The sequence below is a fragment of the Canis lupus genome, chromosome 10 (genome assembly GCF_003254725.2).
Source record: "Canis lupus dingo isolate Sandy chromosome 10, ASM325472v2, whole genome shotgun sequence".
In the NCBI taxonomy this organism is placed as follows: Eukaryota; Metazoa; Chordata; class Mammalia; order Carnivora; family Canidae; genus Canis; species Canis lupus.
The window spans coordinates 44,519,847-44,539,532 of record NC_064252.1 but is presented as its reverse complement, the minus strand read 5'-3'; the positions used below and the strand labels follow the sequence as shown (position 1 = coordinate 44,539,532).

The following is a 19,686-nucleotide window of genomic DNA, read 5'->3' as shown; positions in this document are numbered from 1 at the left end:
ATAAAAGGTTGGAGAACCATTTACCATTCGAATGGTCCTCAAAAGAAAGCAGGGGTAGCCATCCTTATATCAGATAAACTAAAATTTACCCCAAAGACTGTAGTGAGAGATGAAGAGGGACACTATATCATACTTAAAGGATCTATTCAACAAGAGGACTTAACAATCCTCAATATATATGCTCCGAATATGGGAGCTGCCAAATATATAAATCAATTATTAACCAAAGTGAAGAAATACTTAGATAATAATACACTTATACTTGGTGACTTCAATCTAGCTCTTTCTATACTCGATAGGTCTTCTAAGCACAACATCTCCAAAGAAACGAGAGCTTTAAATGATACACTGGACCAGATGGATTTCACAGATATCTACAGAACTTTACATCCAAACTCAACTGAATACACATTCTTCTCAAGCGCACATGGAACTTTCTCCAGAATAGACCACATATTGGGACACAAATCGGGTCTGAACCGATACCAAAAGATTGGGATTGTTCCCTGCATATTCTCGGACCATAATGCCTTGAAATTAGAACTAAATCACAACAAGAAGTTTGGAAGGACCTCAAACACGTGGAGGTTAAGGACCATCCTGCTAAAAGATAAAAGGGTCAACCAGGAAATTAAGGAAGAATTAAAAAGATTCATGGAAACTAATGAGAATGAAGATACAACCATTCAAAATCTTTGGGATGCAGCAAAAGCAGTCCTAAGGGGGAAATACATCGCAATACAAGCATCCATTCAAAAACTGGAAAGAACTCAAATACAAAAGCTAACCTTACACATAAAGGAGCTAGAGAAAAAACAGCAAATAGATCCTACACCCAAGAGAAGAAGGGAGTTAATAAAGATTCGAGCAGAACTCAACGAAATCGAGACCAGAAGAACTGTGGAACAGATTAACAGAACCAGGAGTTGGTTCTTTGAAAGAATTAATAAGATAGATAAACCATTAGCCAGCCTTATTAAAAAGAAGAGAGAGAAGACTCAAATTAATAAAATCATGAATGAGAAAGGAGAGATCACTACCAACACCAAGGAAATACAAACGATTTTAAAAACATATTATGAACAGCTATACGCCAATAAATTAGGCAATCTAGAAGAAATGGATGCATTCCTGGAAAGCCACAAACTACCAAAACTGGAACAGGAAGAAATAGAAAACCTGAACAGGCCAATAACCAGGGAGGAAATTGAAGCAGTCATCAAAAACCTCCCAAGACACAAGAGTCCAGGGCCAGATGGCTTCCCAGGGGAATTTTATCAAACGTTTAAAGAAGAAATCATACCTATTCTCCTAAAGCTGTTTGGAAAGATAGAAAGAGATGGAGTACTTCCAAATTCGTTCTATGAAGCCAGCATCACCTTAATTCCAAAGCCAGACAAAGACCCCACCAAAAAGGAGAATTACAGACCAATATCCCTGATGAACATGGATGCAAAAATTCTCAACAAGATACTGGCCAATAGGATCCAACAGTACATTAAGAAAATTATTCACCATGACCAAGTAGGATTTATCCCTGGGACACAAGGCTGGTTCAACACCCGTAAAACAATCAATGTGATTCATCATATCAGCAAGAGAAAAACCAAGAACCATATGATCCTCTCATTGGATGCAGAGAAAGCATTTGACAAAATACAGCATCCATTCCTGATCAAAACTCTTCAGAGTGTAGGGATAGAGGGAACATTCCTCGACATCTTAAAAGCCATCTATGAAAAGCCCACAGCAAATATCATTCTCAATGGGGAAGCACTAGGAGCCTTTCCCCTAAGATCAGGAACAAGACAGGGATGTCCACTCTCACCACTGCTGTTCAACATAGTACTGGAAGTCCTAGCCTCAGCAATCAGACAACAAAAAGACATTAAAGGCATTCAAATTGGCAAAGAAGAAGTCAAACTCTCCCTCTTCGCCGATGACATGATACTCTACATAGAAAACCCAAAAGTCTCCACCCCAAGATTGCTAGAACTCATACAGCAATTCGGTAGCATGGCAGGATACAAAATCAATGCCCAGAAGTCAGTGGCATTTCTATACACTAACAATGAGACTGAAGAAAGAGAAATTAAGGAGTCAATCCCATTTACAATTGCACCCAAAAGCATAAGATACCTAGGAATAAACCTAACCAAAGATGTAAAGGATCTATACCCTCAAAACTATAGAACACTTCTGAAAGAAATGGAGGAAGACACAAAGAGATGGAAAAATATTCCATGCTCATGGATTGGCAGAATTAATATTGTGAAAATGTCAATGTTACCCAGGGCAATATACACGTTTAATGCAATCCCTATCAAAATACCATGGACTTTCTTCAGAGAGTTAGAACAAATTATTTTAAGATTTGTGTGGAATCAGAAAAGACCCCGAATAGCCAGGGGAATTTTAAAAAAGAAAACCATATCTGGGGGCATCACAATGCCAGATTTCAGGTTGTACTACAAAGCTGTGGTCATCAAGACAGTGTGGTACTGGCACAAAAACAGACACATAGATCAGTGGAACAGAATAGAGAATCCAGAAGTGGACCCTGAACTTTATGGGCAACTAATATTTGATAAAGGAGGAAAGACTATCCATTGGAAGAAAGACAGTCTCTTCAATAAATGGTGCTGGGAAAATTGGACATCCACATGCAGAAGAATGAAACTAGACCACTCTCTTTCACCATACACAAAGATAAACTCAAAATGGATGAAAGATCTAAATGTGAGACAAGATTCCATCAAAATCCTAGAGAAGAACACAGGCAACACCCTTTTTGAACTCGGCCATAGTAACTTCTTGCAAGATACATCCACGAAGGCAAAAGAAACAAAAGCAAAAATGAACTATTGGGACTTCATCAAGATAAGAAGCTTTTGCACAGCAAAGGATACAGTCAACAAAACTCAAAGACAACCTACAGAATGGGAGAAGATATTTGCAAATGACATATCAGATAAAGGGCTAGTTTCCAAGATCTATAAAGAACTTCTTAAACTCCACACCAAAGAAACAAACAATCCAATCATGAAATGGGCAAAAGACATGAACAGAAATCTCACAGAGGAAGACATAGACATGGCCAACATGCATATGAGAAAATGTTCTGCATCACTTGCCATCAGGGAAATACAAATCAAAACTACAATGAGATACCACCTCACACCAGTGAGAATGGGGAAAATTAACAAGGCAGGAAACAACAAATGTTGGAGAGGATGCGGAGAAAAGGGAACCCTCTTCCACTGTTGGTGGGAATGTGAACTGGTGCAGCCACTCTGGAAAACTGTGTGGAGGTTCCTCAAACCGTTGAAAATATACCTGCCCTATGACCCAGCAATTGCACTGTTGGGGATTTACCCCAAAGATACAAATGCAATGAAACGCCGGGACACCTGCACCCCGATGTTTATAGCAGCAATGGCCACGATAGCCAAACTGTGGAAGGAGCCTCGGTGTCCAACGAAAGATGAATGGATAAAGAAGATGTGGTTTATGTATACAATGGAATATTACTCAGCTATCAGAAATGACAAATACCCACCATTTGTTTCAACGTGGATGGAACTGGAGGGTATTATGCTGAGTGAAGTAAGTCAGTCGGAGAAGGACAAACATTATATGTTCTCATTCATTTGGGGAATATAAATAATAGTGAAAGGGAATATAAGGGAATGGAGAAGAAATGTGTGGGAAATATCAGAAAGGGAGACAGAACGTAAAGACTGCTAACTCTGGGAAACGAACTAGGGGTGGTAGAAGGGGAGGAGGGCGGGGGGTGGGAGTGAATGGGTGACGGGCACTGGGTGTTATTCTGTATGTTAGTAAATTGAACACCAATAAAAAATAAATTAAAAAAAAAAAGAAAAAGAAAAACAAAGTTAGAGGAACCCCACTCACTAAGCACCATTTGTAGTAAGACCATTATCTTCCCATCAGATTGCCTTTGCATCCTTATTGAAAATAAATTGACCATAAACATGAGAAAGAAAAGAAAAAACCCCTGGTGCTTAGATAACTGGTTATCCACTTGCAAAAAAAAAAAAAAAAAAAAAAAAAAAAAAAAAAAAAAAAAAAAGGAGGTGGGATCCCTGGGTGGCTCAGAGGCTTAGCGCCTGCCTTCAGCTCAGGGCGTGATCCTGGAGTCCTGGAATCAAGTCCCACATTGGGATCCCTGCATGGAGTCTGCTTCTCCCCTGCCTGTGTCTCTGCCTCTCTCTCTCTCTCTCTCTCTCGCTCTCTCTCTCTCTCTTTCTGTGTCTCTCATGAATAAATAAAATCTTAAAAAAAAAAATGAAAGAAAAGAAAAAGAAAAACGAGTCTGAACCGTTTCCTTATGCTGCACATAAAAGTAACTTGAACTAAATCGCAGCCCTAAATGTAAGAGTTAAAGCTACAAAATTTTTATAAGAAAACATACGAAGTAGGAGTTAGATGGTATAGTAGGGGGACTCTGAGCTTGCCTCATCCCTCCAATACAGGTGGATCAACATCAAACTATTTTGACCAACTAAGAATACAATCTGAGGATTAAGAAAACAATCTGCATAACTGGAGGGAGAGAATGTGGCAGATGTGAGGTTCGGAGCCATGAATTGGGAAGAGGAAAGAGTAGGGAACATTTTCCTTAAGAGTAGTCAAGGAAAGGGAAAGAGTGCATCAGGTAAATTTCGCACAATAATCCAGGATGAAGCGATGAGATCCCCTGAGTCATACTGAGAGAGACCAATCCCCTTCCTGGAGTAAATTTGGAAGAGTATATTTTGTCTTTCTAAAGACAAAAGGCCAGATGGGAGTCATTGAGTGGAACTCAATAGCAGGGAGAGAGGTACACACAGAGCCAGATAACCTAGTAGCAGCTTTTCACTGTGAGCCACAATAGATTGCAGCCACCTTGCCCAGTGGCTGTTTTTCCCAGACAGAACTAAGCAGAGAGCAGACAGGAGCAGATAACTTGGTCACTGCTCTTCACTGTCTGCTACAATAGACTCAAGCCACTGTGGGACTGCTTTTCTGGGACAGAATGGAGTAGAGGACTGAGACACATACAGACAGCAGATAATCCGGTCGCAGCTTTTCACAGTGCATCACAAAAGACTCTAGACTCACCATGTGCACAATATGCAACTGCTTTTCTGAGCAACATGGTGCCAGGCACACCACCAGGCTCTCCAGGGAAGGGGAGTGGGGCCACCCGCACCTTGCCAGGACCTTTGAAATTTGAGGTTTTGAATCCCAGCCTCTGGCCAGACATAAAACACACATCTGTGGCAGAGGGCCCAAGCAATGGACAGGTTAAAAGCAGGGAACTGATAAAAGCCTGGGACAGGAAATTGTTCAATTTACTGTGAGGGCTTCCTGAACAGTGGCCACTGGGAGTACCCCTCCCCATGGAGGAGACAGCAGGGTGATACCATCTTCCTTCTCCACCACCCTTTCCTCTTGCCCACCTGTAAACCTGTAGAGCAGGACTTCAGAGATAAACACAGTGCTTCTTCCAGTGGAGACTGGAGTTCCTTACACCAAACCCTGCCCCCCAGGGCCTGGCAGGAGCATCTTTACAAGAGCAAGTTGGCTTGTGAGCTAGCTCAACAAGCCTCTCCCAGAGAAGACCAACACAGGCTCCTTGCATGTACCAAGTCTACTGATTAAAGAGTGCTCCAAAGTGTCAGCTTCAATTCTGGTGGAAATAGGACCAGACTTTTTTTTTCTTTTAGTTTTTTAAATTTATTTTTTATCTTTCATTATATATATTTTTTTCTTCATATTTTTTGGTATCAGCCTTATAATTTTTTGTTCATTTGTTTCTTTCTCTTATTTTTTGGATCAGCCTTCTTTTTTTTTTTTTTCCTTTCTGCTTTCCTTACTCTTTTTTCCTTCTTTCTTTCTTATTCTTTGGAATCAGGCTTATGGTTTCTTGTTTGTTTGCTTTTTTGTTCCTTTTCCTTTTCTCTTGTCTTGGACAGGTTTTTTCCCCCAGGCTTATCTTAACAAACAAATCAAAGCACAGAAAGTTAAAGTTCTAAATACTCCCTACTACAAGCAAGGAGGAACTCTGCAGAGGATGGGCCATAGGAAAGAGCAGCCAAAATGCAACAGCAGAGTGCACACAGCATACACCAAAAACACTTCCTTAAGTGCTAGGCCCTGGACACTGTATGACCTCTTTTTAATAGCATTACTCAAAGGTGCAGGAAACACAACAAGCTTTCATAACACACAAAAGACAGAAACTTAGCTAATATGACAAGACAGAGGAAAAGAAAGGTCAAGCAAGATATTATAGCTTGGCATGATATATTAAACATGCTAAAAGGGAAAAATATGCAGCCAAGAATACTTTATCCAGCAAGGCTATAGTTCAGAACTAGAAGAAGAGATAAAGAGTTTCCAAGATAAACAAAAATTAAAGGAGTTTGTAAACACTAAACTAGCCCCGCAAGAAATATTAAAGGGGACCTTTGAGTGGGAAAGAGAGACCAAAAGTAACAAAGACTAATAAGGGACAGAGACAATCTACAGGACCTCGACTTTATAGGTAATCCAATGGCACTAAATTCATATCTTTTAATAATTAATCGGAATATAAATGGACTAAAAGCTCCAATTAAAAGACACAGGGTGTCAGAATGGATAGAAAAACAATAGCCATTGATATGTTGCCTATATGAGACTCATTTTAGACCCAAAGACACCTTCAGATGGAAAGTGAGGGGGTAGAGAACCATTTATGATACTACTGAACATGAAAAGAAAGCTGGAATAGCCATCCTTATAGCAGAGAAACTAGAATTTAAACCAAAGACTGCAATAAGGGATAAAGGACACTATATCATAAAAAGGCGTTTATCCAACAAGAAGATCTAACAATTGCAAAAATTTAGACCGCTAACTTGGGACCTGCCAAATATATAAATCAATAATAACAAACTTAAACAAACTTACTGATAATAATACAATAATAGTAGGGGACTTTAACAATCCACTCACAGCTATGTATACATCATCTAAGCAGAAAATTAACAAGGAAACAAGAGCTTTGAATGACACACTGGACCAGATGGACTCAACAGATATATCTAGAGCATTTAATCCTAAAGCAGCAGAATATACATTCTTTTCAAGTATACATGGAACATTCTCTGGAACAGATCACATATTGGGTCACAAGTCAGGTCTCAACTGATACCAAAAGACAGATCAAACCATGCATAGTTTCAGACCACAATGCTATGAAACCTAAAGTCAACCACAAGAAAAATTTGGGAGAATTACAAATACATAGAGGTTAAAGAACATCCTGCTAAGTAATCAATGAGTCAACTAGGAAATTAAAGAAATATTTAAAAAATACATGGAAGCAAATGAAAACGAAAACATGACAGTTCAAAACCTTTGGGAAGTAGCAAAGGCATCCTAAAAGGGAAGTACACAGCAATACAGGCTTTCCTCAAGAAGCAAGAAAGTCTCAAATATGCAACATAACCTTACACCTAAAGGAGCTAGAAAAGAACAGCAAATAAAGTCTATACCTGGCAGGAGAAGGGAAATAACAATGATATAGAAATCAAAGAAACAGCAGAACAAATCAAGGAAATAAGGAGCTGGTTCTTTGAAAGAATTAATTAACAAGATTGATAAGCTCCTAGTCAGACCTATCAAAAGGAAAAGAGAAAGGACTCAAATAAATAAAATCATGAATGAAAGAGGAGAGACCACAACCAACACTGAAGAAATACCAACAAGTATAAGAGAATAGCATGAGAAATTATATGTCAACAAATTAGGCAATCTGGAAGAAATGGATGAATTCCTAGAAACATACAAATTACCAAAAGTGAAATAGGAAGAAACAAAAAACCTGAACGGACCCATAACCAGCAAAGAAATTGAAATCAATAACCAAAAATCTCCCAACAAATCAGAATCCAGGGCCAAACAGCTTCCCAAGGGAATTCTACCAAACATTTAAAGAAGAATTAATACCAATTCTTTTGAAACTACTCCAAAAAATAAAAATGGAAGGAAAATTTCTAAACTCGGATTCTAAGAGGCCACAATTATCTTGATTGCAAAACCAGACAAAGATCCCACTAAAAAGGAGAATTACAGACCAATATCTCTGATAAATATGGATGCAAAAATTCTCAACAAGATTCTAGCTAATCAGATCCAACAGTACATTAAAAAGGTTATTCACCACAACCAAGTGGGATTTATTCTTGAACTGCAGGGGCGGTTCAACATCTGCAAATCAATCAACATGATTATACCAACATTAATAAAAGAAAAGATAACCATATGATCTTCTCAATAGATGTAGAAAAAGCATTTGACAAAATACAGCATCCTTTCTTGATAAAAACTCTCCACAAAGTAGGGATAAAGGAAACATACCTCACCATCATAAAGGCCATAAATAAAAGACCCACAGCTAGCATCATCCCACATGTGGAAAAACAGCTTTTCCCCTAAAGTCAAGAACACGACAGGGATATCTGCTCACACCACTGTTGTTCAAGACAGTACTGGAAGTCCTAGCCTCAGCAATTAGACAACAAAAAGAAATAAAAGGCAATCAAATTGGCAAAGAAGTAGTTAAATTTTCACTTTTCGCAGAAGACATGATACTTTAGAAAACCCAAAAGACTCCACCAAAAAATTGCTAGAGCTAATACAGGAATTCAGCAAAGTCATAGGATATAAAATCAACACACAGAAACCTGCTGCATTTCTATACACCAACAACAAAGCAGCAGAAAGAGAAATCAAAGAATCAGTCTCATTTACAATCACACCAAAACCCATAAGATGCCTAGGAATAAACCTAACCAAAGAAGTAAAGTATCTGTACTCTGAAAACTTATAAAACACTTATGAAAGAAATTGAGGAAGACACAAAGAAATAGGGGAATATGTTATGCTCATGAATCAGGAGAGAAAATATTGTTAAAATATCTATACTACCCAAAGCAATCTATACACTTAATGGAATCCCCATCAAAATACCACCAGCATTTTTCAAAGAGCTAGAACAAATAATTCTAAAATTCCTATGGAACCAGAAAAGATCCTGAATAGCCAAAATAATGTTGAAAAAGAAAACCAAAGTCGGAAGCATCACAATTACAGACTTCAAACTGTATTACAAAGCTGTAATCATCAAGACAGTACAGTACTGAGGGGAGGTGGCAAGATGGAGGAAGAGTAGGGTCCCCAAGTCACCTGTCCCCACCAAATTACCTAGATAACTTTCAAATAATCCTGAAAACCTACGAATTCAGCCTGAGATTTAAAGAGAGAACTGCTGGAATGCTACAGTGAGAAGAGTTCACGCTTCTATCAAGGTAGGAAGATGGAAAAAAAAATAAAGAAATAAAAAGCATCCAAGGGGGAGGGGCCCCACGAGGAGCCGGGCTAAGGCCGAGGCATGGCAAGTGCCCCCAGGACAGGAAAACCCCGCCTGGAGAAGCAGGAGCTTCACCAATTTTCCCAGTTGGAGCAGGATCCCAGGAGGAGCCGGGATGCCCTCAGGCTCCCGGGGACACTAACAGAGGACCTGCGCCCCAGGGGAAAGCACACCACACCCCACCACCAGGGCACCAGGGGACGTAGGCCAAGATCCTGCGCTCCCCCTGGGACAGGCGGAGGCCAGGAGGGCCCAGGAGAGCAAGGACAGTCCTGCCGCTGGGCGGCCCCAAGCTGTGCAGATCCGGGCCCCCACCCCCGGAGCATCCAGGCCCTTGCGGACTGAGAGCTGCACTGAGAGCTGCGGTAGTTACTGCGGGAGCTGACTCTAGGGCTGGAGAGCTGGCCCACCCCACTGTTGTTGTTCCTCCTGGGGCCTCACAGGATAAACAACCTCCACTGAGCCTAACAGTGGCCTCACAGGATAAACAGGATAAACAGCTCCCACTGAGCCAAGCACCAGGCAGGGGGCTGAGCAGCTCCCCCAGGTGCTCACACCTGAGAATCAGCACAGCAGGCCCCTCCCCCAGAAGACGAGCTAGAAGGACAGGGGAAAAGCAAGTTATTGACCAAGCAGCACTGGAAAGTTCCAGGGGAAGTCGAGGGATTTACAATATATAGAATCAGAGGATACTCCTTGTTTTTTGTTTTCTGTTTGCTTCCCCCCCTTTTATTTTTTCTCTTCTCTCTTTTTCTCCTTTTCCCAGTACAACTTGTTTTTGGCCACTCTGGACTGAGCAAAATGACTAGAAGGAAAAACTCACCTCAAAAGAAAGAATCAGAAACAGTCCTCTCTCCCACAGAGTTACAAAATCTGGATTACAATTCAATGTCAGAAAGCCAATTCAGAAGCACAATTATAAAGCTACTGGTGGCTCTAGAAAAAAGCATAAAGGATTCAGGAGACTTCATGACTGCAGAATTTAGATCAGGCAGAAATTAAAAATCAATAAAATGAGATGCAATCCAAATTGGAGGTCCTAATGATGAGGGTTAACAAGGTAGAAGAACGAATGAGTGACATAGAAGACAAGTTGATGGCAAGGAGGGAAACTGAGGAAAAAAGAGAAAAACAATTGAAAGATCATGAGGTTAGGTTAAGGGAAATAAATGACAGCCTCAGAAGGAAAAAAATCTACATTTAATTGGGGTTCCCGAGGGCGCCGAAAGGGACAGAGGTCCAGAATATGTATTTGAACAAATCATAGCTGAGAACTTACCTAACCTGGAAAGTGAAACAGGCGTTCCGATCCAGGAAATAGAGAGATCCCCCACTAAAATCAATAAAAACCGCCCAACACCTCGACATTTAATACTGAAGCTTGCAAATTCCAAAGATAAAGAGAAGATCCTTAAAGCAGCAAGAGACAAGACAAGAAATCTCTAACTTTTATAGGGAGAAATATTAGATTAACAGCAGACCTCTCCACAGAGACCTGGCAGGCCAGAAAGGGCTGGAAGGGATATATTCAGGGTCTTAAATGAGAAGAACATGTAGCCAAGAATACTTTATCCAGCAAGGCTCTCATTCAGAATAGAAGGAGAGATAAAGAGCTTCCAAGATAGGCAGAAACTGAAAGAATATGTGACCACCAAGCCAGCTCTGCAAGAAATACTAAGTCGGATTCTGTAATAGAAAGAGGAAGTCCAAGGGAACAACCCACAAAAACAGGGACTGAATAGGTATCATGATGACACTAAATTCATATCTTTCAATAGTAACTCTGAACGTAAACGGGCTTAATGACCCCATTAAAAGGCGCAGGGTTTCAGACTGGATAAAAAAGCAAGACCCATCTATTTGCTGTTTACAAGAGGCGCATTTTAGACATAAGGACACCTACAGCCTGAAAATAAAAGGTTGGAGAACCATTTACCATTCAAATGGTCCTCAAAAGAAAGCAGGGGTAGCCATCCTTATATCAGATAAACTAAAGTTTATCCCAAAGACTGTAGTAAGAGATGAAGAGGGACACTGTATCATACTTAAAGGATCTATCCAACAAGAGGACCTAACAATCATCAATATTTATGCTCCGAATGTGGGAGCTGCCAAGTGTATCAATTAATAACCAAAGTTAAGACATACTTAGATAATAATACACTTATACTTGGTGACTTGAATGTAGCGCTTTCTACAATTGACAGATATTCTAAGCACAACATCTCCAAAGAAACAAGAGCTTTAAATGATACACTGGACCAGATGGATTTCACAGATGTATTCAGAACTTTGCATCCAAACGCAATTGAATACACATTCTTCTCAAGTGCACATGGAACTTTCTCCAGAATAGACCACATACTGGCTCACAAATCAGGTCTTAACCGATACCAAAAGATTGGGATCATCCCCTGCATATTTTCAGACCATAATGCTTTGAAATTAGAACTAAATCACAAGAAGAAGTTTGGAAGGATTTCAAACACATGGAGATTAAGGATCACCTTGCTAAAAGATGAAAGGGTCAACTAGGAAATTAGAGAAGAATTAAAAAGATACATGGAAACTAATGAGAATGAAGATAAAACCATTCAAAATCTTTGGGATACAGCAAAAGCAGTCCTGAGGGGAAAATACATCGCAATACAAGCATCCATCCAAAAACTGGAAAGAACTCAAATACAAAAGCTAACCTTGCACCTAAAGGAGCTGGAGAAAAAACAGCAAATAGATCCTACACCCAACAGAAGAAGAGAGTTAATAAAGATTCGAGCAGAACTCAATGAAACAGAGACCAGAAGAACTGTGGAATAGATTAACAAAAACAGGAGTTGGTTCTTTGAAAGAATTAATAAGACAGATAAACCATTAACCAGCCTTATTAAAAAGAAGAGAGAAAAGACTCAAATTAATAAAATCATGAATAAGAAAGGAGAGATCACCACCAACACCAAGGAAATACAAATGATTTTAAAAACATATTATGGGGGATCCCTGGGTGGCGCAGCGGTTTGGCGCCTGCCTTTGGCCCGGGGCACGATCCTGGAGACCCGGGATCGAATCCCACGTCGGGCTCCCAGTGCATGGAGCCTGCTTCTCCCTCTGCCTGTGTCTCTGCCTCTCTCTCTCTCTCTCTCTGTGACTATCATAAATAAATAAAAAAAAAAAGTTAAAAAAAATTAAAAAAAAAATAAATAAAAAAATAAAAACATATTATGAGCAGCTATACGCCAATAAATTAGGCAATCTAGAAGATATGGATGCATTTCTGGAAAACCACAAACTACCAAAACTGGAACAGGAAGAAATAGAAAACCTGAACAGGCCAATAACCAGGGAGGAAATTGAAGCAGTCATCAAAAACCTCCCAAAACACAAAAGTCCAGGGCCAGATGGCTTCCCAGGGGAATTCTATCAAACATTTAAAGAAGAAACCATACCTATTCTACTAAAGCTGTTCGGAAAGATAGAAAGAGATGGAATACTTCCAAATTCGTTCTATGAGGCCAGCATCACCTTAATTCTAAAACCAGACAAAGACCCCACCAAAAAGGAGAATTATAGACCAAAATCCCTGATGAACATGGATGCAAAAATTCTCAACAAGATACTAGCCAATAGGGGATCCCTGGGTGGCACAGCGGTTTAGAGCCTGCCTTTGGCCCAGGGCGCGATCCTGGAGACCCGGGATCGAATCCCACATCAGGCTCCCAGTGCATGGAGCCTGCTTCTCCCTCTGTGTCTCTGCCTCTCTCTCTCTCTCTCTCTGTGTGTGTGTGTGTGACTATCATAAATAAATAAAAATTTAAAAATATATATTCTTAAAAAAAAAAGATACTAGCCAATAGGATCCACAATACATTAAGAAGATTATTCACCATGACCAAGTGGGATTTATCCCCGGGATGCAAGGCTGGTTCAACACTCTGTAAAGCAATCAATGTGATTGATCATATCAGCAAGAGAAAAAACAAGAACCATATGATCCTCTCAATAGATGCAGAGAAAGCATTCGACAAAATACAGCATCCATTCCTGATCAAAACTCTTCAGAGTGTAGGGATAGAGGGAACATTCCTTAGCATCTTAAATGCCATCTACGAAAAGCCCACAGCAAATATCATTCTCAATGGGGAAACACTGGGAGCCTTTCCCCTAAGATCAGGAATGAGACAGGGATGTCCACTCTCACCACTGCTATTCAACATAGTACTAGAAGTCCTAGCCTCAGCAATCAGGCAACAAAAAGAAATAAATGCTTTCAAATGGGCAAAGAAGAAGTCAAACTCTCCCTCTTCACAGATGACATGATACTGTACATAGAAAACCCAAAAGACTCCACCCCAAGATTGCTAGAATTCATACAGCAATTGGCAGTGTGGCAGGATACAAAATTAATGCCCAGAAGTCAGTGGCATTTCTATACACTAACAATGAGACTGAAGAAAGAGAAATTAAGGAGTCAATCCCATTTACAATTGCACCCAAAAGCATAAGATACCTAGGAATAAACCTAACCAAAGAGGTAAAGGATCTATACCCTAAAAACTACAGAACACTTCTGAAAGAAATTGAGGAAGACACAAAGAGATAGAAAAATATTCCATGCTCATAATTGGAAGAATTAATATTGTGAAAATGTCAATGCTACCCAGGGAAATTTACACATTTAATGCAATCTCTATCAAAATACCATGGACTTTCTTCAGAGAGTTGGAACAAAACATTTTAAGATTTGTGTGGAATAAGAAAAGACCCCGAATAGCCAGGGGAGTATTAAAAAAGAAAACCATAGCTGGAGGCATCACAGTGCCAGATTTTGGGTTGTACTACAAAGCTGTGGTCATCAAGACAGTGTGGTACTGGCACAAACACAGACACATAGATCAATGGAACAGAATCCAGAATCCAGAAGTGGACCCTCAACTTTATGGTCAACTAATATTCAACAAAGCAGGAAAGACTATCCACTGAAAAAAAGACAGTCTCTTCAATAAATAGTGCTGGGAAAATTGGACATCCACGTGCAGAAGAATGAAACTGGACCATTCTCTTATACCATACACAAAGATAAACTCAAAATCAATGAAATATCTAAATGTGAGACAAGATTCCATCAAAATCCTAGAGGAGAACACAGGCAACACCCTTTTTGAACTTGGCCACGGTAACTTCTTGCAAGATACATCCACGAAGGCAAGAGAAACAAAAGCAAAAATGAACTATTGGGACTTCATCAAGATAAGAAGCTTTTGCACAGCAAAAGAAACAGTCAACAAAACTAAAAGACAACCTACAGAATGGGAGAGGATATTTGCAAACGACCTATCAGATAAAGGACTAGTATCCGAGATCTATAAAGAATTTATTAAACACAACAGCAAAGAAACAAACAATCCAATCATGAAATGGGCAAAAGACATGAACAGAAATCTCACAGAGGAAGACATAGACATGGCCAACATGCACATGAGAAAATGCTCCGCATCACTTGCCATCAGGGAAATACAAATCAAAACCACAATGAGATACCACCTCACACCAGTGAGAATGGGGAAAATTAACAAGGCAGGAAACCACAAATGTTGGAGAGGATGTGGAGAAAAGGGAACCCTCTTGCACTGGTGGTGGGAATGTGAACTGGTGCAGCCACTCTGGAGAACTGAGTGGAGGTTCCCCCAAAGAGTTAAAAATAGATCTGCCCTACGACCCAGCAATTGCACTGCTGGGGATTTACCCCAAACAGACAGATGCAGTGAAACGCCGGGACACCTCCACCCCGATGTTTATAGCAGCAGTGTCCACAATAGCCAAACTGTGGAAGGAGCTTCAGTGTCCATCGAAAGATGAATGGATAAAGAAGATGTGGTTTATGTATACAATGGAATATTACTCAGCCATTAGAAACGACAAATACCCACCATTTGCTTCAACATGGATAAGTCAATCGGAGAAGGACAAACATTATATGGTCTCATTCATTTGGGGAATATAAAAAATAGTGAAAGGGAATAAAGGGGAAAGGAGAAAAAATGAGTGGGATATATCAGAAAGGGAGACAGAACATGAAAGACTCCTAACTCTGGGAAACAAACAAGGGGTGGTGGAAAGGGAGGTGGGCAGGGGGTGGAGGTGACTGGGTGACGGGCACCGAGGGGACACTTGATGGGATGAGCACTGGGTGTTATGCTATATGTTGGCAAATTGAACTCCAATAAAAAATATAAATAAATAAATAAACAAATAAATAAAAAACTAGAACGTGAAAAAAATATATGGTACTGACATAAAAACAGACACATATTTCAATGAAATAGAATAGAGAATCCAGAAATAAACTCTCAACTCTATGGTCAACTAATCTTTAACAAAACAGGAAAGAATATCCAATGGAAAAAGGACAGCCTCTTCAACAAATGGCATTGGGAAAATTAGATAGGCACATGCAGAAGAATGAAACTGGTCCACTTTCTTACACTGTACACAAAAATAAATTCAAAGGGGATGAAAGACCTAAGTGTGAGACAGGAATCCATCAAAATCCTAGGGAACACAGGCTGCAGGCTCTTTGACTTCGGCTGGAACAACTTCTTGCTAGACACATCTCCAAAGCCAAGGGAAAGAAAGTAAAAATGAACTACTGGGACTTCATAAGGATTAAAAAACTTATGCACTGCAAAGGAAGCAATCAACAAAATTGAATGGCAACTCACAGAATGGGAGAAGACATTCACAAATGACATATCAGATAAAGGGCCAGTATCTAAAATCTACAAAGAACTCACCTAACTCAACACCCAAAACCCAAAAAAATCCAGTCAAGAAATGGGCAGAAGACATGAACAGACATTTCTCCAGAGAAGACATACAAATAGTTAACAGACACATGAAAAAAATGCTCATCAACACTTACCATCAGGAAAATATAAATCAACACCACAATAAGATGCACCTCACACCAGTCAGAATGGCTAAAATAAACAACTTAGGAAACAACAGATGTTGGTGAGGATGCAGAGAAAGGGGAATCCTCTCACTTTGTTGATGGGAATGCAAACTGATGTAGCCACTCTATAAAACAGTATGGAGGCTCCTCAGAAAGTTAAAAATAGAACTACCCTACCACCCAGCAATTGCACTACTAGGTATTTATCCAAAGGATACAAACATAGTGATTCAAAGGGGCACTGCACCCCAATGTTTATAGCAGCAATGTCCACAACAGCCAAACTACAGAAAGAGCTTAGATGTCCATTGATGAATGAATGGATAAAGAAGATGTGGTGTGTGTGTATGTGTGTGTGTCTGTGTATAATGGAAGATTAGTCAGCCATCAAAAGAATGAAATCTTGTCATTTGCAACATGGATGGAACTAGAGGATATATGTTAAGTGAATTCAGTCAGAGAAAGACAAATACTATATGATTTTGCTCATATGTGGGATTAAAAAATAAACAGATTGAACATATGGGAAGGGAAGGAAAAATAAAAGACAAAAACAGAGGGATACAAACCATAGAGAAAAAACTGAGGATTCCTGGAGAGAAGCTGAGTGGGAGGATGGGGTAATTAGGTAGTGGGCATTAAGGAGGGCACTTGATGTAATGAGCACTAGGTGTAATACGCAACTGATGAATCACTAAATTCTACCCCCAAATTAATAATATATGTTAACTAACTTGAATTTAAATAAAACCAAAAATAAATTAATTTATTTAATAAAAAATCAAGTAAATGGTGTTGGGGAAATTGGACAACTATATGCAAAAGAATGAAAATGGACCACTTTCTTATACTGTACACAAAAACAAACTCAAAGAGGTTTAAATACCAAAATGTGAGACCTGACACCATAAAACTCCTAAAAGAAAACATAGGCAGTAATCATTTGGATACTGGCCTTAGCAACATATTTATGGATATGTTTCCTCAGGCAAGGGAAACAAAAGTAAAAATAAACTATTGGGACTATACCAAAAAAGAAAACATAAGAAATCTGTATTCATAATTTTGAGTTAGGCAATGGTTTCTTGGATACAACACCAAAAGTACAATAAAAGAAAAAATACAAATTGAACTTTAATAATTAAAATCTATGTATTGTAAGTGATACCACTAAAAAAGTGAAAAGATAACCAACCAAATGGAATTAAAATCTGTAGATCCATATCTGATAAGAGTCTAGTATCCAGAATATATAAAGAAAACCTACAACTCAACAATAAAAATAACTCAATTAATAAATAGGCAGTGAATCTGAATAGACATTTCTCCAAAGATAATATATATATGACAAATAAGCACATGACAAGATATTAATTACCAATAGCTATTAGGGAAATATATAAATCAAAATAATACCACTTTATACCCACTAAAATGGCTACTTTTTAAAAAAGACAAATAACAACAAATACTGGTGAGGATGTGTAGAAATTGGACCCCCAAACATTGCTGATGGGTATGTAAAATAGTACAACTTCTTTGAAAAACAGATTGGAGATTCCTAAAAATATTACTATATGACCCAGAAAGTTCACTCCTAGGTACATTTAGAAAACATAAGCCCATACAAAGACTTGTACATGAACCGCTATTTGTAACAGCCAAAAGGTATAAACAGTCCAAATGTTCATCAACAACTAAACGAATAAATAAGATACAGTATAACCATATAATGCAATACAATTTGGCAATAAAAATGAAGTACCAATACCTGTTATAATATAGAAAACCCTTGAAAACATTATGCTTTATGACAGAAGCCAGTCACAAAACACCACATGTCATATGGTTCCTTTTATGTGAAATGTCCAGAATAGGCAAATAAGAGAAACTATAAGATGCTTAGTGGTTGTCTAGGGGGTTGAGTGTGTGGAAGGGAATAAGGAGTGAGTGATGGCTAATGGGTATGGTGTTTCTTTTGGGATGAGAGAAAATATTCCAAAATTAGATTGTAGCGAAGGTTGCAAAACTCTGTGAATATGCTAAAAACAACTGAGTTATATACTTTAAACAGGTAAATTATATGGTATATGAATTATATCTCAATAAAGTCATTAAAAGGAAGAACAGTGGGAGAGGGAAGAATGAGTTTTTTTTTTTTTTTTTTTGGGAAGAATGAGTTCTGACTCAAAGGAAATGTTTTGAGGAACAGGAACAAAGTCTATATATTCCCAGTACCAGGGAATGTCATAAATAAGCCCTGATGTATACAAATAACAGAACACGTATTAAGTCAATGAAGATAGAGTACAGTAGAGACATAAAAGGTATAAATGTATTGTACTTTATTTCTCTAGAAATTAAAACAGTGTATGTTGTTTTAGAAAACTAGTTTTGCCATGTTGATAAATTTCATTATCTAGTTCATAATTTAGAGATCTGATATTGCATCTGTTAATCATCCTAACATTTATTAAACTACTTACATTTTCAGCATGGTGAGAGATGGAAAAACTTAAACAATGGGTCCAAGTATATCTGATAAAACAAAGCAAAAACAAATGAAGTGGGGACATAGTTAAATATACTTTCACCCATTCAACATACTTTTAAAGACTACCTGTCATGTACAAAGCACCACTTTGAGTAGGAGAAGGCTGGGGATAAAGATATAAATAAGTAAAAATATATTCTTTCACCTCAAAATATCCAAAGTCTATTAGAAAATGAAAACATGAAGATAAATAGGTGTAATATGAGGCATTTACATGATATACCCCTTACAAGGTTAAGCATTTTAATGGGAAGTCAGAGAAGGGTAAAATAATTTAGAAATGATGGAGTTAGACTTCAAAAACCTTCTAGCTAATGACCTATCTTTCATTTTCTCTTAAAAGAATATAAAAACTTAATATTTATGCATTTTTGTTTTGACTTTAACCAATATTATGAAACATTCAAATAGTTCTTCAAGGTTATTAAGACAACAGTCTTCAGCCAGCCTCATTCTCCCCTTTTCATTACCTTATCCCAAAGGCAACCATTTTTACCTCTTTTGCTGATTGTCTAGGTATCATTGTCCTTAACATATTTATATTGTTATTTCTTGATTTTTCAGTTTTAGACATTACCTATTGACTTCCAAGTATGAAAGAAAATTTAGCTTTTGTGCCTTCTTAGGCTTTTATCACACATTGCTTCTTTCCCCTTCCTTCATCCTCTCATTAATTAATTTTATAATTTTGCTTAGGTTTATATTGTGTTCACATTATTATGACTATGAAGTACTATTTATGACTGAAGCCATCTGGTA

The 19,686-nt window shown here is 38.5% G+C and overlaps 1 protein-coding gene across 1 annotated transcript in view; it reads right to left on the bottom strand.

The window, feature by feature from the left end:
• The window catches only part of CRACDL (CRACD like), a 186,168-nt gene extending 167,283 nt beyond the window's left edge, over positions 1-18,885 (bottom strand). Inside the window, exon 1 of the mRNA XM_035696575.2 lies at positions 18,860-18,885. Within this exon, the coding sequence (XP_035552468.2) occupies positions 18,860-18,870 (11 nt within the window). The 5' untranslated portion in view covers positions 18,871-18,885. The remainder of the gene's footprint in view (positions 1-18,859) is intronic.
• Between the last annotated feature and the right edge of the window lie 801 nt (positions 18,886-19,686).